At 56.9% G+C, this 25,099-nt stretch overlaps 1 protein-coding gene across 2 annotated transcripts; it reads left to right on the forward strand.

Annotated features, from left to right (window-relative positions):
* The first annotated feature begins 2 nt into the window (after positions 1-2).
* On the forward strand, positions 3-20,124 carry MVK (mevalonate kinase). Of its 2 annotated transcripts, XM_027576732.2 has the most exons (11): positions 3-116; positions 1,022-1,113; positions 1,994-2,141; positions 4,955-5,099; positions 6,476-6,631; positions 9,990-10,093; positions 10,651-10,696; positions 14,661-14,751; positions 15,098-15,214; positions 18,484-18,637; positions 19,775-20,124. In XM_027576732.2, the coding sequence occupies exons 2-11, from the start codon at positions 1,036-1,038 to the stop codon at positions 19,924-19,926; spliced, it is 1,191 nt and encodes a 396-aa protein (XP_027432533.1). In that variant the 5' UTR covers positions 3-116; positions 1,022-1,035; the 3' UTR covers positions 19,927-20,124. The 2 variants fall into 2 exon arrangements, with proteins under 2 accessions (XP_027432533.1, XP_027432534.1); XM_027576733.2 differs by lacking the exon at positions 6,476-6,631.
* The last annotated feature ends 4,975 nt before the right edge of the window (positions 20,125-25,099 follow it).

A 25,099-nucleotide genomic window follows, 5' to 3' on the forward strand; every position in this document is an offset into this window, starting at 1 on the left:
GCTCGCGTGTTCTGATTGGCGGAGAGGTAGGACGAGCCCCTCCCCCCGGGAGAGGGGCGCCCGGGGACTAGGTCCGGAACCGCTCCCGCGTCTGCTCCCGGGGCTGGCGGAGGCAGGTGAGAACCGGGGGTCTCGGGGCTGGGTGGCACAAGGTTTGACGCTGAGACCCAGGACGACCTGGGGCCGGGCTCCCGGCTTCTCTGGCTCAGTGTCCCCGACTCTGGGAGTCCGTCCCGAGCGGTCGGCGAACTCGAATCTGAAGTGGTTTGGAGCTTTGGACAAGCAGTAGGTTTCCCGGTTCCGAGCCTCAGTTTCCCCCGCTAAGAAGCGGGATCACAATAGTACACGGCTTGTGTCTTATATTAAGGTAATGCACGTGAGGCCTTAAATGGGTGGTAATTCTGCAGAGTTTATAAAAATCTAAGCCACGCACACCTGTAGACCCAGCAAGTCACTTTCTGGGACTCTGCATTGTAGAGATCCTGGCTTACGTTTGCAAGAAGGCGTTTGACGGCTGTTTTCTACAGCCTGTGATTTATCATCGTGAGGCAATGGAAGCAGCCTGAAAGTCCAGGGAAGCGTTCCTTCTGGTCCATGATTTCATTTAAATTTCTGCCTTAGACAGTAGCAGTAATAAAAGCTGCAACGAAGAAGCGAACCACTAACAAATAGCTGTCAGTAATTGAATGAGTGCCGGACACTGCCAAGTGTTCCTCTTGCATTATGTAAGGTAACCTTTCCAAAACCCGTTAAAGTAAGTCCAGTTCTTGTCCCCACATAACATGAGGAAACTGAGATTCCTAGCCATTTGAGTGAGTTAGTGAAGATGACCTCACTGGAGAGTGGAAGAACTGGAATTTGAACACAGGTCTTTCTCATGCGTTTAGTGCACTGCCTCACTGCACAGTCTTTGCGGTGCATAGCAAGTGCTGAATGGTAGCTGCCTTTTTTGTTAGAATGATGAGTTTGAACTAGGCATTCTCTAGTATTGCTTCATCCTCTCTCTGGCTTTTTCTTTCAGGATTGTCAGGAGCCATGCTGTCAGAAGTCCTGCTGGTGTCTGCTCCAGGGAAAGTCATCCTTCACGGAGAGCATGCCGTGGTCCACGGCAAGGTGACGTCCCCCAGAGCCTTTGAGAATTGGGCACCTCTTCTCCCTGACCCTACTCTTAAGCCAAAAGGAAGCCTGGAGGCATAGCCTGGGAGTATGTAGGAGAGGAGATCAGTTTCTCTGCAGCGAGGCAGGGAAGAGACAGGTCTTACACCCACTGAAGGGCTTCCCTGGCCTCACCCAGTAAGAGAGCACAAAGCTGAAATATAAAGCTGTGCAGGTGGAATGAGACAACCTGGAAGGTGGGCTTCGGTGGAGAAGAAGAGAGGTGGGAGCGCTGAGCCCTGGGGCACCCCAACATTCAGAAGTGGGGAAGATGAGTAGGATCCAGCAAAGAAAACTGAGAGATGCATTATCTCATTTAACTCTTAGGACGGCCCTCTGTGGTTAAACTTTGATTATCCCATTTTGCAGATGTGGCAGCTGAGGCTTAGGAGAGGGTTGGTAGCTTGAGCAGGGTCCCGTGTACCTTAGCAGAACCGGGAATGAACCTAAGTCTGTCTGAACCCACAGCTCATGCTTTTTTCCACTCCTGTGCTCCTCCACTCCTCGTCGTTCTTTATGTTCCTAACTTTATCTTTGCTGACATGATGATTGTGGGGAAGCCTTTCCTTTGTGTGGAGGACCTCTGAAGTTTTGCACGGGGAGGGCAAACATAAGTAGATATCAGCTCCTAATTGATGGGTAGACGCTGTGTCACTTAGTGGGAGAGCGTGCCAAGGTTGATCAGCAGTGTCTGCCGTGGGCATGTGCCCTATATGCTAGTATGTGCTCTCTCTCCTCAGTACATTGACATTGCCCCCGGTTTTAAGACTGGAGCCAAACTCTTTGCACCTCCCCGCCCCCATGCCCAGGCTCATTGTATTTGCCCTTTATTCTACAGGTGGCACTGGCTGCGGCCTTGAACTTGAGAACATTCCTCCGGCTTCAGCCCCACAGCAATGGGAAAGTGTGCCTCAACTTACCAAACATTGGCGTCAAGCAGGCCTGGGATGTGGCCAGGCTTCAGCTGCAGGACACAAGCTTTCTGGGTAAGTGCAGCAGGGAGGAACCAGGTGTGGGCAGAGCCTGGGCCCTGACCAGAGGAGAAAGGGGACAGCTGGGTAGTTATTCTAGGCTGTCTCTGAGAGGGTCAGAGACTAGCTACTCTGGGGGTGTTTTCTCTTGACCCCGTAAAATTAGCTTTACTTATTTATTTTTTTAAACTTAAGAGCGTCAAATGATGCACTGGATCTATGTGGGCTGTGGGGGACTGATCCTCAAGGCCTGTTGTTGGGTGAAAAACCACAAGATGCAAATAACATGTATCTAAGGAAAGACCCAGATTAAGTGTCAGTATGTATGTACGTGCAGGGGTGATTAGTGACCTCTGGGAAGGTCCTGAGGTCTGAGAGTGGACAAAGGGAGCCTTCTTTCTGTAAGATTGGTTTGACAAGGAGGAGGTATTGATTGGTGTTGGGTATCATTAAAAATCATTAAAAATAAAAGTAACATGCTTATTAGTTGGAACACAGAGTCAATAGGGAAACACCATCAGTTAAAAAAAAAAAAGGCGGCTGTTACCACTGCCCCCCTGACCACCTCCCGTGACAACTCTCAGCATTTTGGTGTTACTCCTTCTGGATTATTTTCTGCAGATGGAGAGTTAGATTGAGGGAGATGGGGAGGATATCTTGTTCCTTAACCAAAATCCGATCAGGCCATACAAACTTGTGTGGTTTGTTTGTTTTCTTCAGTGTATCAGGACTCTCTTTCCATGCCAATAAATAAAGACCCCTGCGCTGATTTTCGATAATATTGTGAATGTTGTGTCCCCTCATAAGCAGGCAGGGTTTTTCATCCGTGGGGTCGCTTGCCACCTGCACCAAAGCTGAAGGGGGTTTTCTGTCCTCCGTTCATTTGCTGTCTCCTCGCCAGGCTAATGCCTCATTGTTTGGAACAGTGTTTCTCAGCCAGAGTGGGACAAGTGGGGGTCCTCTGGGGGTCTTTTCCCAACTGCTCCCTGCCCTCTGGGACGATCATTCCACAGCAATCCACTCCCGAATTTTGCAGGGCGATGAGGAACAGGCGAAAAGCCCCATTTCTCAACCAGTCATGCCTTGGGATCCCCCGGGGAGGTTTTCATTATTGTTGTTGTTCTTAACAATACAGACAGATTCCTGGCCCTGCCCCTCTCCTATTAAAGAACAGGGGTCGCGGTGGCAGGGGACCAGGCAGGTGTATTTTGAAAGAAGCTCCCTGCGTGATTCCAGGATCACCGGGCCTCCGCTCCCCGAGGCTGGAGATGTCCCCCTGCCTGTGTGAGCCTGGACAGGTCACTTATCCCTCGGAGCCTCTGTGAGCAGAGTCCTGTGGCCTGGGAGGGTTGCTGTGAGGATCCAGCAGGATCGGAGGTGGGCCAGGCCTGGGACGCAGAGTGTAGTACGTGTGTGAGGGCTTGTGAGTGATTTCTCCACGGAGAAAAAGGAATATGGAACATGAGCCTTTCAGAGACATGTTTTCTAGTAGACTGCCAGGCTCTCTGTCTTTTTCTTTCAGTATTTTCTGGTTGCTTCCCAGTAGTTACAAACACCGGGAACATTTCACTGGGCATCCTTATGTGCGCCAGGCACTGGACTAGTGTGTCGTGGATGTTGGCACTCTTAGAATCCTCCAGCTTGCCCTGGACACAGGTGATGGTATCCATCCCCATTTTATGGTTGAGAAAATTGAGCTTCAGGGGCCAAGTGGCTCAGGTCACAGAGCATTGTCAGTGATGCAGAAAGGATTCAGACCCAGATTTTTCCGAACTCTTCCAAAGTCTTTTTTTTTTTTTTAGATTTTTTTATTTATTTGAGAGAGAGAGCATGAGCAGGGGGAGGGGCAGAGGGAGAAGCAGGCTTCCCACTGAGCAGGGAGCCCAATGTGGGGCTCAGTCCTGGGATCATGACCTAAACTGAAGGCAGACCCTTAACCTACTGAGCCAACCAGGCACCCCTAAACTGTCCAGTGTCTTGATGAGTCATTCCATTTCCCTTGCAGCACTCTGAAATGTCTGTGCTCTCCGTAACACTGTTAACTGGCTTGGCTGCCTTTAGTGTGTCATTATTTCGGGGAATACATAGGGCTTCGTGTGTACACCACCCTAACATTTCCCAGCACCCACGTACCAAGCTCGATGTTCTGTTCCCTTTACAGCTGGACCCGTGACTCAGGGAGCAATTTGTAAAGCTGGTCGGGCTTGCTGGGCCTCCTCAGGCTCTCCGAGGAAAGTGGCCCAGCCTCCTACCGGGCCTCTTCTGGCTGCCCAAGCAAATGTCAGCACTTCACGTTCTCTGGTTTTGAGTGTCCCATTCTTAAGAGTTGGTTCAGGAGAGGGACGCGTTTGGGGGATAATTGAATACTGCCTTTGGTTTTGGTTTTGTACCGTGGGGGTCAAACCCAGACCTTTGAGTGGTCGAGCTAGCATGCACTTCGTGTGCGTGTGTGCGTTTCAAGACGACCATTAATTAAGCACGTACTACATGCCAGGAGCTGTGCGGCGGGTCTTAAGCACCTTATTTCAGTTCATTGGTGCGTATTTACTGTTCCTATCCCTGCCTACCAAGGAGGGAAACTGACGTTCAGAGAGGGTAAGTCACGTGCTCAAGGCCCCAGAGCCAGTAAAGCGAACCGTCGGGACCCACACCCTAGTGTGCATGCCCGCAAAGCCCAAAGGCCCCCGGCAGACGTGGCCCTGGTGCTCGGGCCGCAAACCCACGTCCCTCAGATGCTGAGTCTCACGCCCGCTCGGGTTCCTGTGCTCCGTTGTCTATAAACGCGTCTGCGTCCCTCTCACCCGGCCATGTTTGCTTGTTTGCCACAGAGCAAGGTGACGCCACAGCGCCCACTGCAGAGCAAGTGGGGAGGCTGAAGGAGGTGGCGGGCTTCCCCGAGGACAGCACCAACCCCGAGCACCTGGCTGTGCTGGCCTTCCTCTACTTGTACTTGTCCATCTGCCGGAAGCAGAGGTACGTGCGTGGCCTGGGCCCAAAGCCAGATTCCCCCACATCTGCCACGTGGCTTCTCCCGGGCCATGCCCACAGAGGCCGCCCTGCTCCACGTCCCGCAGCCTCCGGGAAACCGTGACGAGCAAAGTAAAGCCGATGTCCGCCCTACCCCTTAAGACAGGACCTGGGCTGCCTGCCATCGGGGAGGCCGGCTGCCGGGGTGGCGGTGCTGGTGAGGCCATGTCACGTGGTGATGGAGAGTCGGAGCATGTTGGGTCAGACCCCATGGCGGCCGCCCACCAGCTTCCTTGAGGTTCTTACCCTCCCTGGGCCTCAGTGTCCTCATCTGTAAAATGGGGGTAAGTAACAGTACCTACCTCGTAGGCTTCGTGTGAGAGTGAGGGAGTTTATTTATCTAAAGTGCATGACACAGAGCCTGGCACACAGCTTGAGAAATATGAGCCATTAATATTTTCCTAAGGAAACTACTGGAGGGGTGGAAATATTATATATGAAATGAGCCTAGCTCTGTAACTAGCCCACAGTGATTTTCACTGTGATTTTTTTTTTTTTTTTTCGGTCCCAGGCCCAAAGGGAAAGCCTCAAGGGGCAGCCAGCCCTTTACTCAGACAGCAAAGGACCAGGCACGGTGCGGAGGGCACATTCACAAATGTCTCAGCTCTTGCTGTCCGCCATGGGATTTTCATCTTAAGTGAGGGGCACGTCCCTTTCTGGGAAGGGGTGCACATTTCAGAACATCTTGATCTGAGTGGGGCGGGCGTGTGTAGTTTGTAAGGCAGTTTCGCATTATAATCTTATACGTGGAAAACAGCAGAGTTACTTAACGGGAAATATAGAACATGAAGTTTAACAGTCCTTGCTTGGGGGAAATGCAACAGGGGAAGGATCCTGTGAACACACAGTGCACCTAGAGAAGATCTCAGTGGAGAAAGGGGGCCGTCAAGGCGAGCTAGGCATGGCTTCTGGGTGGGTGGCCAGGGGAAGCTTCCCAGGGGAAAGGATGTTTGAGAAGGGTTCTGCAGGATGGGTAGGAATCTGCGTGGGGGAGGAAGAGGCTGTCCCGGGCAGGGATACACACAGAGCAGGGCCACGGGAGAGCCCCGCTGTGCAGGGAACAGGAAGGAATTGAGAGAAGTGGTTGGTGGTTCACGAGGGAACGTCGTGCTGTAAAGGATCCTGGTACCTGTTTCCAAGCTGCCTGGTTCACCATGACTCCCTGCCCATCCCGTAGGGCCGCTTTTGGGGAGGGCAAATGTCCCCGAGTTCAGAAACCTAGGCCTAAGGCTTGGAGTCAGGCCCTGCCAATGTCCAGTCCTGGGCCTTGACCGCTAACTCGATCTCCAGAGAGTCATGCTTTGCACGCCGCTGTGTTTCAGGGCCCTGCCCAGCCTGGACATCATGGTGTGGTCACAGCTGCCCACCGGGGCTGGCCTGGGTTCCAGCGCCGCCTACTGTGTGTGTATGGCCGCCGCTCTCCTGACTGCATGTGAGGAGATCCCAAACCCGCAGAAGGACGGGGTGTCTGCCAGCAGGTAATCGCCGCCCTCGCCCTGGGCGCCACGACCCGAGCGTGGGTTCTCTCTCAGAACACCCCGCCGGAGGTGTCATGTGGCCACCGTAGAGCTGAGGGAGCTGAGGCACGGAGGCCAGAGGGCGGCCCCGGCTATGCAGCCAGGGGATGGTAGAATGAGATTTGCACCCGGGCGGTCTGAACCTGGAACCACTTTAGTTCCCCGACCCCTCACCCCCCCCTTGCCTCTTTTGGGTTCAAGAGTGCATGGTGTGGCAGAGAGAACCCGAGCCCAGACATAGGGAGCCGTTGGGTCCACTTCTGCTGGCGACTCACTGTGGGACCTCGGCCAAGCCGCTGCACCTCTCGGGGCCTCAGCGTCCTTCTCCGTAACAGGTCGTACCAGGTGGTTGTACAAGAAGTGACTGTGAGTCAGTGAGGCTCGTTGGGACAGTGTCACTGGCAGCCGTGTCTGTCACTGCGGAATGCACCTTGAGAAGCCACCCCAAGCACGGTCTCTCCTGGGCCCCGCCCTGGGAGTGGTGCCAGTCCAAAATCCAGCCTGGCAGCTTCTTGATGAGGCCCGTCCCTGGGCCCTCGGGGCTCACGCGGGCCCTCCCACTGGCGGCCTTGGGGACCCACCATGTGCTGTGTCAGGGGGCGCCACTGGCCTTGTCTGTCTCCCGGGGTAGCCGGCAGGAGAGAAAGCTGCTCAGGCCATGCTGGGCACCAGCATGGACGTGGCCGTGTGGTTCCTCCCAGAGCGGTGCTCCCATGCCCTCCACACCCGTTGCAGGGGCCCAGGCTGGAACCAGACCCAAAGGCCACGCTGTGCTAGCCTGCGGCTGAGGGCCCCTTTCCTCCTCCAGAACTTAGTTTTGAATTGAGGTTTCCTTCCTCGGCCCTGAAAATGCCGTGCTTTTCTGATAGCCTGGGCCCCGCTGGGTGCCCTGTGAGGGCCAGTGATTTCTCTTCTGAGACACGGAGGTTAAAATACAGTTGAATTCAGCTGGAGCCCAAAGGTCCCTTGGACCCTTGTGGCCGCGGCAGATCCGGGGGTGGGGAGGGTGCTCTCCATGGGAAGTGTCTGTCAGCATTCTGCACACTCGTTTTGGATGGTTCCTGTGCGTGGAAAGAAGTGGGAGGCATGGGGCAGAGGCAGCTTTTGTCAGGGGAAGAATCCAGAAGGTGATGAGAGATGCACCTGTAGGTCACACAAGGTGACGGTTTTCAGGAATTTCGGTGAGGTTTGTCTTTGAACTCGCTGCAGGCCATTGAGCCACCCCTTCTTCTCCCTGGGCTCTGTTTCCTCATCTGGAAGCGAGGGGCTGCACTTGATGGGCCTTTGGGGGGCCCTCCAGCCTTGTTTGGTGATCCTGTGATACGATGGTGCTAGTTAGCATGTGCTGATCACTGATTGTAACCTAGATCAGTGAAGGCCCGCTTGTCCTGGGTCCCCCGAATAGACTCGTATGTATGGGCCAGCAGACGAGCTTTGCCGTTCAGAAGGCGAGTGTATGTATGTGTGTGAGTGCTCGAGAGCGTGGCGGGGGGGGACGCTCTTTCTCACGCAGCTTCCCTACAACCAGCTCTGCCGCCCCCCGCAAAGACCCAGTCATTCCTTCCCAGGACCTTTGATGAGAGCAGGCCCAACCCCTGCCCTGGCCCCAGCATTTCCAAATCCTACAGACCTGGAATCCGGTCTCCTGTGAAGAGGAGGTTAGAAATCTGAGCCCCCCAAGGATGAACGGTGTGCAGAATGGGAGGGAGACTCGACTTTGTGGAGAAGTCCAGGTCCTGGACTGGGTCCAGTTGCCCCTTTTCCCCGTCGCTCACTCACTTTGCAGTTCCTGGAAAGGGCCGACGCTTGCCCAGTTCCAGATGCTACGCTGCCTCGGTCTGGAATGCTCTCCTCTCATGTCTTGCCTTGCTGACCCACCTCAGGCCCTTCCCTTTCCAGATGGGGTGCACCCCATCCACCCCACATCGCATCTCCTGGGGGTTGTAGTTAAATAATGATTGCTGCTGGGCATCCCCTTTCCGTGAGATGCGAAGCCTCAAGCAGTCAGGGGCCGTGTCTGGTTCATTCCCTACTGTGAGCTTAGTCACAGGCCCATAGTAGATGCTCAGTAAATATTGGACAAATGAGGGAGTCTCGTTGGCACCATAAAGCTCCGTCGTTGGGAGTTTGGGCCCCAGTCAACTGATGTGGTGCTGATGTAGCAGTGAATAGCCCTGGGATCTGCTTTACCCCCCTGAGCCTCAGTGTCCTCTTCTATACGAGAAGAGTATAGTATAGTTACTATAGTAACTACCTTCCCTGTAGGGTTTTTGTGGGGATTACCGGAGACGGCCATTTGAGAAAGGCTTCAGCACAGTGCCCGGCACTTGGTGATGGCGTTGAGCCTCTCAAGCACCATGTGAGTGGTGAGGGCATCACATTCTCATTTGGCCAGCGAAGAAAGAGGCTCAGAGGGGGCGATGGCTTTGCCCAAGGCCCCACAGCAAATGAGCGCTGGACCAGGCTTGGGGTGAATCCAGGAGCCGCGATCCCAGGCGACCTTTTTCCGGAGCCCATACTGTTTCCCAGGCGTTTTACGAAGCACTTTTGTGTTCGTATCTCACACGTCCTCGGTGGGGGAGACACGATTGCCCGTGTTGTGTAGGTGAGAAAACAGGGTTGGGGATGAAGCCGTTGCTCGGGGATGCCCAGAGAACCAGTGGCAGGGCGGCTGGCTGCCTGCTCCACAGCTCTGCCCCAGAGCCCCAGCATTCTCGGGGCCACAGCACCCCATTTCGTGGGGGCAGGGGGTCCCCAGAAAGGAAACAAAAGCTGAGATAAAGGGCAGGGGAAGGGCTGACTGTATCCTTGTTCGATACTCACGGGCTTGGGGTCTGCTCGCTCAAACTGTGCGTGAGCCCCCACCTCTCCCGAGGAAGGCAGCGCGTGGCCGCGTGCTTAGGGACGATCCAGAGGTGGTCAATGCACGCTTGACCCCCTGAGGGTGTCCAGGGCACCTACAATCCATGTTCCTAGTGGTTGGGCTTTGGCAAGAGTCAGATGAGGACAAGGGCTCAGACAGGTTATAGGTAACGGGCCCAGAGTCCCTCAGCTCCTAGGACCGTGTGCATCCGAAGCCTGGTCTCCTTCCGTGGTGCCGGGCGGGAGGGCTGCAGAGGAAGGGAGGAAGGTATAGCACGTTCTGTAGTGGAGAGGTTCCAGGCTGTTCCTCTGTTTCTGGGTTCGAGGGCCCAAGCCCCTTTGACTTTTTTTGGTCTCCACCAGGCTTAACCTGTGGATCCTTCCCCCTGCTGCCCTCGGCAACCCTGGCCCCCCACTCTCTTCCGAGGCACAGACAAAACTCCTGTGTCTTCTCCAGGTGGACCGTGGAGGATTTGGAATTAATTAACAAGTGGGCCTTCCAGGGGGAGAGAGTGATTCATGGAAACCCCTCCGGAGTGGACAACGCTGTCAGCAGCTGGGGTAAGGGCTGCCTCAGGCTTGTTTTCTCTATTTTTAGTATTTTATAAATTCTCAGCACCATTGTAGCTGCTCAGGCTCTGTTTTTGGATGAATGAAATCAGTGCGTTCTGAGGAAAATAGTATTTTCCTTTTCGGGGGTGGGGGGGACGGGAGAAATTTCAGGGCCCTGCCTCACACCTCCTGAATCTAATCTCTGGCGGTGTCTGGGGGGGCCGGGGTGGGGCCTGGGAAGCTACAGTTTCAGGGAGCCCCCCACGAAGGTCTGTGTGGTAAAGCTGCAGAGCCACACCAGCTGGGCTCCCCTCGGGTGAGGACCCTGGCTTATGGGGCCTGGCCACAGTGCTGGGTCCCCGTTCGCCATGTGGCCTGTGGCGTGAGGCCGGGCAGGCTGGAGGGCGGGCAAGCCTTTGTGCCCCCCAGGACTCTGTGTAACTGGGGCTGGGATGACTAGTGGTTGCGACAGAACTCTCACCCCCACCTCAAGCCCAGCTTCTCAGCCAAGAGGCAAAGATTCGTAGCTTTTCCTACAGCTCTGACCCACTGCTTTTTCTCTTTAGGAGGAGTGCTCCGGTTCCAACAAGGAAGGATCGCCTCCCTAAAGAGGTAATTCTGGGGCAGAACAGCAGCTCCGGGCACAGCTGTGGCAACGCATCCAGCTGGGGAGGGCGGGGGGCTCTAACCTCGTGGTGAGGGACGTGGGTGGGCCGTGTGTCCCCGGGCTTTCTCTCCCCTCCCCCATGAGGCCTGTTCTCACCTTCTGTGCTGCCTGTCTTAGACCACTGAGAGCTTAGAGGGAGAAGTCATGCATGGCTGTGCCGGTCACCTTCCAGAGAGCGACCGCTCCCCCAGGCCCCTGGCCTCTCGGTCATTTAATCCATGCGCTCGTGTGTTCATTTCGCAAACCAGAATTGATACCTGCCTGTGTTCCTGGGCGACGCTGTACTAGGGTCTCAGGCTGTACAATTGAGTCGCAGACACAGTTTTGGCGGGGGCGGGGGGAGAGCGAAGGGCTAGGGGAAGGGCCGGCAGACACGCGCGCCAGGGTGCCGCAGGCAAACGTGGGAGTTGCCACCCTGAGGCCCTCAGTGCAGAGCCCGGGCTCGAGCAGGCGGTGACATGTGACAGCTTTTCAGCCCATTTCACATGTCCCTTGACCCCCTTTCTCTGGAGGGATGGGGACTACAAACGTGCATGTTAGACTAGAACACCCTCTGTTCTCTTCGGACTCAGAGTGGACACGGATGGGGCGCGTGGTAGCAGGTGCTGCTTGGCAGTTCCTTGAGTCCTCCATCAAGTCGGGTGGTGGTGTTTGTCCTAGGGCACTTTGCTACCTTGGTGGCCTTTGCACGGGGATGAGGGTGAGGAGGGTCGTCCGCACTGCGGATGGGCAGCAAGTGCTAGCCCGCTGCCCTCGGCCACTGGGCCACTCCTTTAGTGGCTCCCTGACCTGGTGCAACACGGTGCTGTATTCTTGCTTCCACCTGCACCTCTGGGATCTTCCTGCCTCGCCTCTGTTGGTTTCCAAGAGCCAGGCCTGCCTTTCCGAGGCTCAACAGTAGGGTTTCTTTAATTTTGGCACCATCGACATCGTGGACTGGATAATTGTTTATGGCGGGGGCTGCCCTCTGCAGCGTGTTGAGGAGGTTTAGAAGCATCCCTGAGCTCTACCCGCAAGATGCCAGTAGCACCTCTCCCATGTCCCAGCTGTGACAACTGGAAGTGTCTCCAGACATTGCCTCATGACCCTGGAGGGCAAAACTCGAGATGCTAACCTCCGCTGTGCACCAAGGAGGAAGCAGAGCCATTTAGGAGAGGGACCAGCCCGCTCTATAGCTGCTGCGTATTCGGGGCGCTGGAGCTGGGGGCCCAGGCGGGGCCGGCTCTGCCAGGTAGACTGATGCCCGGTGCAGCGACAGCAGCGGTCAGCGTGGGGCCCCAGATGCCAGAGCTGGGCCTGCCCGCAGGGCTCCCAGTCATCCTCAGACTGGGGCAACTGTCATCCTCAGAACGAAGGCACCCAGAGAGTACTGAAGCTGCTGTGGATGACGGTGAGGGGTGTCATAATTCAGGCTACAGATCTGGGGGTGCTTCATGGGGGCCGTGGCATCTCATTCAGGGTTTCCTGAGAGCTGGTTGTATCTTAAGCACCGAACTGGGCCCTGGGGATAGAAAACCAGCTAAAACGTGGCGTGGGTACGTGCACATTCTATTGGAGGGAAGTCAAGAGATAAGTGATAAAGGGCTTTCCAGGTCAGGGAGGCAGGGGGAGAGGCCCCGAGGCATAGTCGTGGCCAGCTGGTGGTGGTGTGGTGGACAGAGGCTCTGGGGTCCTTAGGCCTTTAATTTGAACCCAGCTCTGCCCCTCATGAGCAGGGTGCTCTTGACTGAGTCGCTTTTCCTGAGGCAGACTTTCCTGTGTTTATATAATGAGGATCCTGAGCATGAAATCAGAAACCGTATCTGTAGAGTGTTTTGCCCTTTGCCGACCAGATTTAATTCCACAAATATTACTGAGCAACTACCGTGTGCTGGGTGCTGGGGCCTCAGCAGGGAAGAATAAGGCCTGCCTTCACGGAACTCACGTTTCATGGGAGGAGACAGCCGACAAATGGCTCCATAAGAGCATGTCAGGCAGTTGGGTGGATGACCAGGGGAGCCTCTGATGAAATGACATTTGAGCAGGGACCTGAATGAAAACACGAGAGTGAATCCTGGAGCTGTCGAGGACATAGGTGTGTCCCTCCCTGGCAGAGGAAACGCAAGTGCAAAGGCCCTGAGGCCGGGGTGTGCCTGGCAAGCTGAGCGGCAGGTAGGAGGCCAAGATGGCTGAGTGGAGTGAACACCCAGGGAGGGTGGAGAGAAGATAAGACTGAGGGATTGGCCAGGCCTAGCACGGACAGGCGCTCACACAGCAGAGCCTGGGCGGTGGTGTCTGGCTGCCCCAGGAGCCCAGGGTTTTGTGGGGCCGGTGGGTCTGCAGCAAGCCTGTTCACAGCGGACTTGCCTAAGAAAGATGAAGACACAATATTCAGACCCCTCCCACCCCACTGAATGGGAGCACAGAGCAAACCGACCTTCACTGCGGGCCACGGGGCGCCACGGAGAGCAGATGGCGGATTCTCTGAGAAGCCGGGAGGCCAGACTCCGCATTAATCCTGCCGATGGCTTCAAGAGGAACCCTTTCCCCCCAAACCACGCATGGTGCCTCTCCATTAAAAAAAAAAAAATGCATTGTTTGCAAAGTGGATCAAGATACGGCCTCCCAGAAGGCTGCCCTTTTGAGGAACAGCTTGTCTTTAAGGGGAAAAGAAAAGCCAAATAGAATGTTCATCTTTTGTAAATTTTAAAAAAAAAAAAAAAAAAAAAAGCCGGCCTCCAAGGCTGAGAATCGATATTAATTTCATGGGTTTACGGGCGGTGAGATCAAGCAGGTTTCTGGCAGCCTTTTCCAGCCCTATTGGATTTTACAGTCTTGGGTTGTGAAAAGAAAAACGGTAAAGGTATCAAGGGGTCTGCCTGTCTCCAGCTGTCTTGGTCCAGAGCTCATCCAGATGCTCCATCCTCAGTCCCCGCCCCACAGTGCTTGAAAGGCAGCTTGGGGATGACAAGAAACAGTGCCCTGAGTCCCCCAAGACCGCCAGCCATAGCACAATTGGGATTGTGACTTTAGGAGATGTTTGAAAGCTCAGGGGGTTGGCGAGGGCAGCTTACCATGGCTGCCCTCGGCCCTTTGTTCACTTACCTGGGGGAGCCGAGTAGGGACGACTGACTCCCTCCAACCATCTCTGGCTGAGCCAGGGCAGTGGGTCTGAACGCCATCAAGGCAGGGCAAGGATGGGCCACACGTGCTGGGAACCTGACCCCTGCACAAGCCTGCCCTTCCCTGCAGCCCCGGGCTCGCTGTACCAGCCAACCGGGGCATCTTCTCTCCCTGCGTGCACCCCTTCGACCCCTGCACAAGCCTGCCCTTCCCTGCAGCCCCGGGCTCGCTGTACCAGCCAACCGGGGCGTCTTCTCTCCCTGCATGCACCCCTTCGACCCCTGCACAAGCCTGCCCTTCCCTGCAGCCCCGGGCTCGCTGTACCAGCCAACCGGGGCGTCTTCTCTCCCTGCGTGCACCCCTTCTGCGTGATCCGTGCCAGGTCCCATTGCTTTTCTTTCTAAATCTCTAGACCCTTCCACTCCAGCAAGCTGGGGTGGCCCACAGGACAGACCCTCCACCCCTTCTTCCCCCTTCGGCTAGAGTGCCTTTGAACTCCTCTGACCCCGGGGACTTGGCGTGCTCTGCCAGCTCCAGGCTAAGCCGGGCCCCCTCACGTGTGCCCAGCCCATAGTAGGTGCCCCCACTGAAGTCAGGTGGGTGAGTGATGAGCCAAAGGAAAGTGTCCATCTGCCTGGGGGCTGGAGCGGAGACACAGCTGTGACTGGCAGCAGGAGCCCCCTGATGTCCCCTCCCTGGGCCTCCGCTTCCTCCTCCGTGACAGGGTGGGGTGACGTTTGGGATTCCCCCCGGCCCTGACACTGCTCCTCTGTCCTGAGCTCACTGCGGCCCCTCTTCACCCCGCAGGCCACCGGCTCTGAAGATCCTGCTGACCAACACCAAAGTCCCTCACAGCACCAAGGCTCTGGTGGCCAATGTCAGGAGCAGGCTGCTTAAGGTGCCTCTGGTTCCATTCCTGGGTGGGGTTCTGCTCGGGCCACGGGGAGCCAGGTCTGGGGGCTCGAGCTCGCCCTCTGCCCCATGGGTTAGTGGAGGGCTGGGTTGGATGATGGGGACCGGGGGAGGCAGTTTTGGGCACCCCCCCATCCCCCCGCTGAGAGGCAGGACAGGAAGTGTCAGACATGCTGGCCTGGCCATGAGCATCCCCCACTCATGTCAGGGGGTGCCGGGCAAGGCAGATACCCGGTGGGAAGGAGAGGAGCGGAGTGGGCCGTGGGGACACCTCTCTCTCCTCCCATTGCCCGGCCCTAGGCCTCACGGGCCCTTGCTTCCTCTCCCTGCAGTTCCCGGAGATCGTGACGCCCCTGCTGGCCTCCATCAACGCGATTTCGCTGGAGTGCGAGCGGATGCTGGGGGAGATGGCAGCGACCCCAGCCCTGGAGCACTACCTCGTGCTGGAAGTAAGAGCCCGCCTGCAGGCTGCAGGGCCTCACCCACACCGCCGTCAGGCAGGGGCTCCCGATCTGCACTCAGAATCCCCGCGCCAAAGCAGAGAGGCTGGGCCCAGGCCTGAGGCCCCGTGTGTGCAAAGGCCAGCAAGCACGCCTTCTTCTTAAGCCTTTTCCCAGGTCATTCAGAGCCGTGCAGAGAGTACGTGCAAAGCACAGAGCGCAGTGCCCGGCTGTGCTAAGTACCAGGGGCCGGGTTTGGGTTCCTGCCCGTGAGGAGCAGTGGGATGTTGCTGACACTGTCTTCTGTCGGTCCGGGAGCGATTTCTTGCTCGGCCACCTCGTTCCTGCTGTTCTTGCTAACTGCATTTGTTCCTTTGGTAACCTTTTACCTCCGGCATGCTTTGGTTCAGACATTTTTATTTATTTTAGAGAGAGAGAGGGAGAGCGGGGGGAGGAGGGGGGGGGACAAGCAGACTCCCTGCTGAGTGTGGAGTCTGTCGTGGGGCTCTATCCCATGACCCTGAGATCATGACCTGAGCCGAAATCAAGAGTCGGACGTTTAACCAACTAAGCCACCCGGGTGCCTTGGTTCGGACATACTCTACCACCATTCTTTCTTTATTGTTCCCCGAGCCGCCACCCTTTGTGTAACTCCCGTGTAGAGGCTGAGACCTCACACCTTGGGTTTGATCCGGTCCCGGTCTGAACCCCAGCTTCACCCCTCCTGGTCTCACCTGAGCGTCCTAAGAATGCATCACCCAGTGGGTGATGTGCAGTCACCATGCCTGATGAGCCACCAGCTCAGTAAGCCGGAAGGCACAGGCTCATCCTCAGACATGGTCCGGGTGGCCTGGCAAACATGGATCGACATTAAAGAGCCATAGGGCTCCCCTTGAATCGGGATCAGGCAGGCCCCACGGGCAAGGTGTGTGGCAGCACTTGGCAGGAGGTGCAGAAGGGGCCCCCCGGGAGAGGCCCTGTGGTCTCCATTTCTCCGCAGTCCCCACTGCTCCCTAACTGCCACCCCCAGCTGCTGCAGGCTGCCTGTCCCACCGTAGGCATTTGAGTCAGCAGCCTCTGTAGTGAACGGAAGCAGCTCCTAGGCCAAGCCTTGTCACAAGTGACTTCTCCCTTGAGCTCTATAACCACCTGCCTAGGAAGTAGATGTGTTGTGCCCATTTTACAGATCTGAAAACTGAGGCCTAAAGAGCAACTTTCTCCAAGGTTCACTAACCTGTGAGTGGCCGTGCCAGGCGTCAAACTGACTTGCTTGTCTCTTTAGCCAACGGATCTCTAATGCGCACCCACCCAGGGCCAGGGGCAGCGACCCTCCTCCTTTCTGTGCTTTTGCTCCCATTTCCGAAGCTGTCTGCCTCCAGTCCCCCAGCGTTTGCCTTGCTGGCTTCAATTCCTTTCACGCGGAAAGGAGGGAACACAGTCCTCCCGAGTAGGAAATTAATAATGATAGAGTACTGCCTAAAATATACCCCGTTGAGCCCCTGGAGAATGCCACGGAACAGCACGTTGATTATACATCGTGTACGTTTTTGGCTGTGGCAGCCGCTGAAATGTGCAGCTCGGCTCCTGGACGGCTTTGTGCTCAGACCGGCGAGCTGTTCTCCCGTGTCACAACCCGTCATCTGGTCCTTGACAGATTTCGGATCAGAATGTGACAGGTGTCGGAAACCTGCCTTGGCAACGTGACACCTGGCGCTCAGGCGCAGAGAGCAGGCCCCAGAAGTTTTCCCTCACATCCGGCCCCTGGGGCTGGGGAAAGGCACCCGGGGCTGCCACCGGGCCATCACGCCTGTCTGCTTATTTGTCCGAAGGGCTGGCGGGTGTGAGGCGGGCTGCAGGGGAGGGCTGACCCGAGCCCGCCCGACAGCCCGGGGCAGGAGAGCCAGGTGGGCCTCGGCAGACAGCTTGGTGATTGGCAACCCTCCCGGCACACAGGCGCTCCCCGTTCCCGGGAGCAGAGCCGCGCGCTGCCAAGCCACACGCCACAAGAAGTAGGTGGCCGCAGGAATGCCAAGGGCGCTCTCAGAGACAGGGTAGACGTGAGCTTTGCACCAGGCAGACCCAGCTTCCAGGGCTGGCTCGGTACCTTGCCAGCTCAGTGGCCTTAGGCAAGTCACTTTCCTCCCTGAGCCTTAGCATCCCCTGAAATGAAGATGGTGGTGATGTGACCGTAAAAGTATTAATAGCAGCTGACTTTCCTGAAGCCCTCATCTCAGGCCAGGCATCATGCAAAAAACTCACTTGGTCCCATCCCCACGGCAACGAGGCAGAACCTCTTACGATGCCAGTTTTACAAGTGGGGAGACTGAGGCATGGGGTGAAGGCCCTCACAGACCAAGAGGTCACAGAGCTGGGACTCAAACCCAGGCCCCCCCTGACTCCAGATCCCACATTCTTAGCTTGCCCATGGCAGGGACCGTAGCTGGGTGCTCATTCCTAGAGCCCCAGTGCCTAGCACGGTGCCTGGCATGGTGAAGGTGTTGGGCAAACACTGGTGGAGTAAATGAAATGTTGTAGGGGGCCCCTGGGCTGTGGTAGCTGTCAGTTTTGTTATTTCATCAACCTACGTGCTGTTTGAGCCTCAGAAGAGCAGGAATTTCATGCAGGATCAAAGAAACTGGAACACATTTAGCTCTTTCCCTCACTTGTGACCTTGTTAGGACAATAAACTGGTTCTTATTCTGAAAACATAGGCAGCTGTAGGATGGCATAATACTTAAGACTTCTGCAAATGATAGAAACCCATGTCAACCAGGCTTTAACAGAAAGGGAATTTATTGGCTCATAACTGAGAAGACCAGTAAGAACAACGTCAGGCATAGCTGGATCCAGGGGCCGAACCAACTCAGTCTGAAATCTCTTTCCATCTTCCATATAATCTCTGACCATGGGCAGGGCACATAACTCTGGTGGCTTCTCTCTGAAGTCAACCAGTTTTAGCGGCTCCAGGGCAGAGGCAGAGAAAACCCCGGGAGGGCTGTGGTTGGCCCAGTTTGGGTCACAGGCCCATTTCTGACCAGTCACCATGGCCACAGGCTTCTTTGGCCAGGCATGGGACATGTGTTCGCCACCAGCTCCATCCCAGCCCCATGGGAAGTCCTGCAGGAAGCAGAGGTCCTTTGATCAGTGGAGAGGGACATGGTGCTGGCTTGTCTAAGCCATTTGCCATCCCAAACTGGTGGCCGTCACATGGATGGGGTGAGCACAGGACCTTGGCTTCAGGCACACCAAGTGGGAACAGATGGAACCTTCTCCTCCAGGAGCTCATCGACATGAACCAGCACCATCTGAATGCCCTTGGCGTGGGCCATGCCTCGCTGGACCAGCTCTGCCAGGTGACCATGGCCCATGGACTGCACAGCAAGCTCACTGGCGCAGGCGGCGGTGGCTGTGGCATCACGCTCCTCAGGCCAGGTACCTGGGGGGTGGGCAGGGTTGCCGGCCAGGGCTCATGCAAACGTTCTACCTGGGCAATTCGCTTGGGAGGAGGAAGACGTCAGAGAACAGCCTCTCCTCTGCTGTGTGGCTTTGGTCGAGTTAATTAACCTCTCTGGGTCTTTGTTGCCGCATCGGTAAAATAAGGATGCTAACGTCTATTTTATAAGATCGTTGTCTAGATTCAAGGAGGAAAGTGCATTTAGAATGCCTGGCCCAGGGCTGGGCTGTGGTATGGGCTCATACTGTGGGCGGCTGTCCTTACCACCTCCTTACCTTCCGAGTCTCCCCCAAGCTCGAGAAATAACCAGGACAGTGTCATCACCCATGTCAGCCTCACCCCTCTCCCCCACTGTCACCTCTTGACGTGGCCAAGATGGGGACTGACCTTGCTACAGAACAAAGGGCTTTCTCTCCCCGTAGTGTTTGGGGAAAGAGCAAGGCTGGGTAACGTGCCCGGGGCCGGCGAGGGGCTCCTGGTGGTGCTCAGTCAACACACCTGCCCTCAGGACCAGGCCCTCAGAGCTCCCGCCTCCGTTGCCTTCCCTTTGCCTCCTCCTTCTGGTCTTTCTCTCCCCTTCTTTACCTTCTCGTCCTTCCTCTTTTTGTCTCACCTGTGCCTGTTGCTTTGCAGTCAGCCCCCAGTGGCCCCAGGCGCTCCCCTCACTCTCAGTGCGCTCCCAGGCGTCAGGGAGTCAGCTTGGCCGACAGCCGACTTTGACTGTTGGCTTCTAGTTCAGGGTCAGTGATGATGATGAGAGAAGGCTTTCTGGGGTGTGTCTGCTGTGCCAGGCGCCTTACCTGCATTCTCCCATGGAAGCCTCACAGTGCCCCTCGAGGGGTAGGTATTATTAGCCCCATGCCCAGATGAGGAGACTGAGGCTCAGAGAAGGGAAGTCACTTGTCTGAGGTCCCCCGGCTGATCCGTGACAAGGCCAGGCCCATGAGTTTACCTGTTGCTCCACAACCACGCCCCCACCCCCCCTCCCGAGGGTGCAAGGCTTGACATTCCAACAGGAAGACCTGGTTGGTCCCGGGCCTTTTCCAGGATGGACAGTCTCTGAGGGAGCAGACGATTGTTGGGTGACCCGCTGCTTTCCCTCCTTCCCCCCCCAGATCTGGAGCAGCCGGAGGTAGAGGCCACGAAGCAGGCTCTGACTGACTGCGGGTTTGACTGCTGGGAAACCAGCATCGGGGCCCCCGGCATCTCCGTCCACTCGGCCGCCTCCCTGGACGCCCCCGTGCGCCAAGCCCTGGTTGGTCTCTGAGATGAGCCCGCGCCGCTGCAGCCCCACCAAGAAGCGCCTTCCTGGGGTATTCAGTTGGCTTCGGGGCTGGCCAGTGGGCCCCCAGCCCCTGTGCGCCGGCCTTCCCAGCGGCCGCACCCCTCCAGTCCCAGTGGTGCGATATGGAACCTGCAGTGGGCTGGGGACCCCGGAAGACCCGGTCTGTGTCCTGCCTTCTCTTGAGTTGCCCGGGCAGTGGGGCCGTGTGGGGTCCTCTGAGACGCGAGGGGCTTCCTTCCCGTCCTCCCTGAAGCTTCCCCCCCACACACCCATCTGCTTTGGGCCACTGCCACCTTCTCAAACCCTCTGCCCACTTGGCTGGACACTCAGATGCAGTGTGCCTTCTCCCTCCCTCTGCCGCTGCCCTTCCGCCTGTCTCTCCGGGCCCGGCCCCTCCCACCTCCTCCCTGCACGCCCCGTCTGTTTGAACCGCGCAGCACTTCGCGTGCTGTGCTCTTCTCTCCAGCCAGACTGCGGGCCCCCCAGCGGTTGTATGGGCGGTGGTCTTTGCCTTCTGCCCTCCTGTCCCAGGGTTGGCCAAAGGCATGGTCGATGTACCCAGTTTCTTCCAGTCTGTACCCACAGGATTTGCAGAAAAGATGGCAGAGGGGAAATAAGCTCTTGAGTAAACCAGGGCTTCCCTTGGAGTCCAGAAAGGATGATGATAGTCTGGTACAGTCTCCAGCCCGCCCCATGCCTGGGTGGGGAAAAAAGATTCAAGTGCTTGTAGCCCAATGCCTGGCACCTACCTGGCCCTATTTGAACTTTATATTACCAGTCAAAGCTCCTTCTGAAATGGCAGAATCCATCAAAAAGCCCCTGTAGCTAGCGCACGGCCACGGGGAGCTCCCGCAGCCCAGGACCTGCCGAGGGGCACACGGGAAGGTGGGGGCTGGGCGGGGAGTTCAGGATGCGGTTAAAACGGCCCTGCGCTTCTGCCCTTGGCCACTAGGGGGCAGCGGGTGCCTTTCCCAGGGTCTTCAGAGGGCGGGTGAGTGGGAGCTGGCCTGAAGAGCAGAATCTGAGCTCTGCACCCCCCACCCCCGCCCGCCATGCCAGGCCTCCCGGGCTGTGCCCGGGCTCCCTGCCAGAGACATGAGGGCAATACGGAGGATGCCTGCCCCAGCATCACTGATGGCGGTTGCCTGCTTCTCTTCAAAACACAAATAATGCATAAAACGATAATGTGAATACTGAGCTCTTACCATGTGCTGGGCACTGTTCTAAGCGCTGTAGATCCATCATCTTTTTTCATCTGCCCCGGGCTTGGAGAACAATTGCTCGTCTCAGCCCCATTGTGTAGATCGGGGAAACTGAAGCTCAGAGAGTTTGAGTAAGTCAGCCAAGGCCACACAGCTAATCCACATCAGAGGCAGGATTCCCAGTCCGACGATGTGACTACAGCACCTGCCCTCAGCTCCTGCGTGCTTCTGCCTGGACACAGGTCAGGGCGATTCTCGCTGCTTTCCACGCTCGGGCTCATTATTTCCTCTGGATTTGGATGTACTTGGTCAGAGTGGGGCCGGGGCCTGGGTATTTTCAAAAGTTGCCCATACCATTTGAACAAGCAGCCGGGACTGAAAGGTGCTTTCTCGGGGATGCTGCTTGACAGCGTTTCCACACTGTAGGAGGGCAGCCTGGGAGCTCCTTGGGGCGCCCAGAGATGCCCATGGCAGGTGTCCAGAGGCTGAGGCCCCCCCCAGAACCTAGCTGCTCCTTGTGACCCTCTTTCTCACTCCCTGGGGGCTGTGTGTATCTTCCAGAGCAGAGGCCAACCCACTGCTCATGCCTCACCCCAGCCATCACAGGGGCCTCAAGGCGCCCACTCCTGGCCACCGATCTCTCACCAATCTCTTCCATTGTGTTTGTAGACAGTTTGCATTTGCAGGGGGCATTCCCCCCTTCCCCTTGTCTGGGGTTCTCCCAGCTGCACATCAAAACCACCCCAGAATGCCTGCCTCTCCCCCCCCAATATTCTGATTGAACGAATCTCAGCAGGACGCAGTCCTGGGTGGTTTTCAAAAGCTCCCAGGTGATTCCTGTAATGCGGGCCCAAGGCTGAGGACATTGAACGAGATGACCCCAAAGGTCAATTAAGCTCCGCCCCGGCTTCCCTTCCCCTCTGCCACCCACTGGCCACGTGACCTCAGGCGAGCCAGTCCCACCTCCTCATCTGGAAGGTGGAAAAACTAGCAGTACCCACCTGAGAGAGGTTTCGAGACGAGGGCGTGAGAAAGTGCACGTAGAGCCCGTGGCCCAGTGCCCGGCACAGTAGGTGCTCAGCGTGCTACCTGTCCCGTGCTGGAAGCTAGAGCGCCTCTCAGAGCTCCGAAATTTCGGGGCGGTGCATAGAGCTGGCGAGAAGCCACCAGCCCAGTTTGTCCAAACCGCCTAGATTGTGACCGGGGTGGGGGTGTCACCACCGCTCCAGCCTCCCACGAGGAACGGTCACCCGAGCACCTGTGCTTGTTTTGCCAGCCGGAGGCAAACAATTTTCCAAGGCAGCATTTGGACCGCTCCCAGCCTCTGCAGCGTCTTGTGGATTCAACGCCCACCGTCACAGCCTCAAGTTGGCAATTTCTGCGGGCTGGCAGAGGTCTCACGTGGCGAGACAGGCGGCAAATATTGAGACTCCCAGCAGACAAGAGTAGCTACTGCGGTTTGCACCCGTGCTGTCTCTGTCGGGGAGGATTTGCTCCCCGTGGCTGGACGGACAGCTGGACGGATGGCTGGCAGCCTGTGGAGGTAGGGAGCTGGCTGCAGGTGCGCGCACGGTCGGGCCCTGCCCTGCCATCCCAGTGTGCTTGGGCCAGTCCCTTCGCCCAGGGCTTAAGCAGCATGCCCTCCAAGATGTTTGCACCCTAATTCCCAGGCCATAGTTACACTTCCCCTAATTGTCACCCAAACGCCCAGAATCCTGCTTAGGACCATACATGTGGCATGTGGCTGTTAACAGCCCTAAATTCTCTCTCTTTTTTAAAGATTGATTTTACTTGTCAGAGGGAGAGCACAAGCAGGGGGAGTAGGAGAGAGAAGCAGGCTTCCCGCCGAGCAGAGAGCCCGATGCGGGGCTCGATCCCAGGACCCTGGGACCATGACCTGAGCCGAAGGCAGACGCTTAACCAACTGAGCCACCCAGGCGTGCATGTACACACACACACACACACCCCTTTTTTCTCCATTACACAGCTTGCTCAAGAGACCCTGCCAGTTACCCTGCAGATATGTCCCATGGACTGTGTTCATCGTTCAGTCAATCCCCTTCTGGTGGCTTTGTCAGCTCCTGAATCGCTAACAGCCGACCTCTCAGAGCACCTGCTCCATGCCCAGCGTGGTGCCTAGTGCTCTGTAGGCCTTACCCCTGTGAACTTGCTCGGTTCAGTGAGATAGGTATCGCTCTCCCCGTTCTGTTGATGAGCAAACTGAGGCCCGGAGAAGGGAAGTAACTTGCCCTGGGTCACAAGGCAAGCAAGCGACAGTGGGATTTGAACCCAGGTGTTTGTGACTTCAGAGCCTTGTTCTTGGCGTCTCTTCTGTGCTGTTCTCCAGGAGATGACCAGAGACCTCCCAAAGCCCCCTTTCCAATCCCTGCCCAATCGTCATAGCTGAGATGCCGCTTCCACCCCAGAGGTGCCAGCTCATCTCGCCCCTCCTGCCCCCTTGGCCATCCTTGCTGCCCACACCTTGGCCCCCCATGGTCCTTCCAACGCTGTCTGCTTCTTCCTGTAAACTGAGGAGCGACGGGGCAGGAATTGGGGAGCCACAGTCCAAGGGAGAGAGGAAGACACTTCCTGTCCTCCTGGGCCACCCCCAACGTCCTCTCAGCAGTGGGGAGAAGCGGGGAGGCCCGAATGCTCCCATTCTCACCACCCTCGTGGGCGAACAGGGTGGGGAGCAGCCTAACTACCCAGACGGGGAGAGACAAGAACCGGACTTTTTTTCTACAGGCTGCTCTGCCAAACCCCTCCCCAGCTCAGGAGATTAACTGAGTCTGTTCTCATACAATGTTTTAAATCTGATAATGAAAACATACATTTCGAGGCATTTGCATAATGTACTGGATGAGGTCGAGGTACCACCTGAATGCTGATGGGGGCACCTGGGCTGAACCTGGCCTCTAGGGGGCCCCCGGGTCTCCTCCCTGCCTGGGGACCAGGGGCTGCGCTCCTCCCCACGGGCCCTGGCCCTGAGCTCCCGGATGCTCTCATTCAGCGGATACTAAATGTGCACTTACTACCTGCCAGGAACTGGGCGGAGCTCTGGGGAAGCCAGGTGGCAGGTAGGGCTGCCTCGATGACCGCTAGGCACCCCAGCCTGTGGCTCTGGGTGCCTTCACACCCATGCCCTCCACCTGTGCCCACAGCAAGCCTGTGAGGAAAGTGGGGGGAGCCTCGTTTTACAGAAAACTGAGGCTGCGATTGGGGGCCGTTGGGGGGAGGGGGGCTTCCTGCTCCAAGCCATGAAGTCAGCAAGGGCAGAAGCTATGCCCTGATGGGTCTCTGGATTCCAAATACAGCCCTCTTCCTCTGACGCCCTGGCAATGAGGAAAAAACCAAAAGGCGGCTTGCTGTGGGAACTCAGGCAGGTATCTTACCCTCTCTGGGCCTTGGTTATCCCATCCGTAGAAATAATAGTGCCCTCCTGTGCTAGGATCTCTGTCATCGTGCCCTTGTTTCCTCTTGCCAGCGATCACTATTTTGTGTCTCTGGGGTCAGGCAGGTCTGGCCTTGTCCTGTGGCCGATCACCTGTAGCTGCCGGACTTGGGCGGGCCACATCCCCTCTCTGAGCCCCAGGTTCCTTGCCGGCAGTGTGGAAATGCCGGGCAGCAATGCACGTCACACGGAGCCTGGAGCCTGGAGCCTGGTGCGTGCCGTGGGCTTTCAGTGAGCGGGAGCTGCTGTCATCATCCGAGATGGGGGAAACTGAGGCTCAGAGTAAGGACATGACTGCCCGGAGGCAGCCAAGCTGGGATTGGAACCCAGCAGCCTCTGGCTGCAAAGCCCGGGCTTCCTCCACTTTCCTTGCCAGGCGAGGCCGGGTTTTCCAGTCTCGCCCTGCTTCCAGAGGGACAGGATTGGGACTCGGGGCGAGGAGGCAGGTTTGGCTGAGCGGCCTCACATACTGTGGTCCCCAAGATCAGTGATCATCCTGGGT

The sequence above is a fragment of the Zalophus californianus genome, chromosome 14, assembly GCF_009762305.2.
Source record: "Zalophus californianus isolate mZalCal1 chromosome 14, mZalCal1.pri.v2, whole genome shotgun sequence".
In the NCBI taxonomy this organism is placed as follows: Eukaryota; Metazoa; Chordata; class Mammalia; order Carnivora; family Otariidae; genus Zalophus; species Zalophus californianus.

Coding starts and splice junctions, on each gene's coding strand:
- MVK (XM_027576732.2), top strand. CDS start 1,036: ATGCTGTCAGAAGTCCTGCTGGTGTCTGCTCCAGGGAAAGTCATCCTT. Junction 6,632..9,989: donor GACGGGGTGTCTGCCAGCAG/GTAATCGCCGCC, acceptor TGTCTTCTCCAG/GTGGACCGTGGAGGATTTGG. Junction 10,094..10,650: donor CAACGCTGTCAGCAGCTGGG/GTAAGGGCTGCC, acceptor TTTTCTCTTTAG/GAGGAGTGCTCCGGTTCCAA.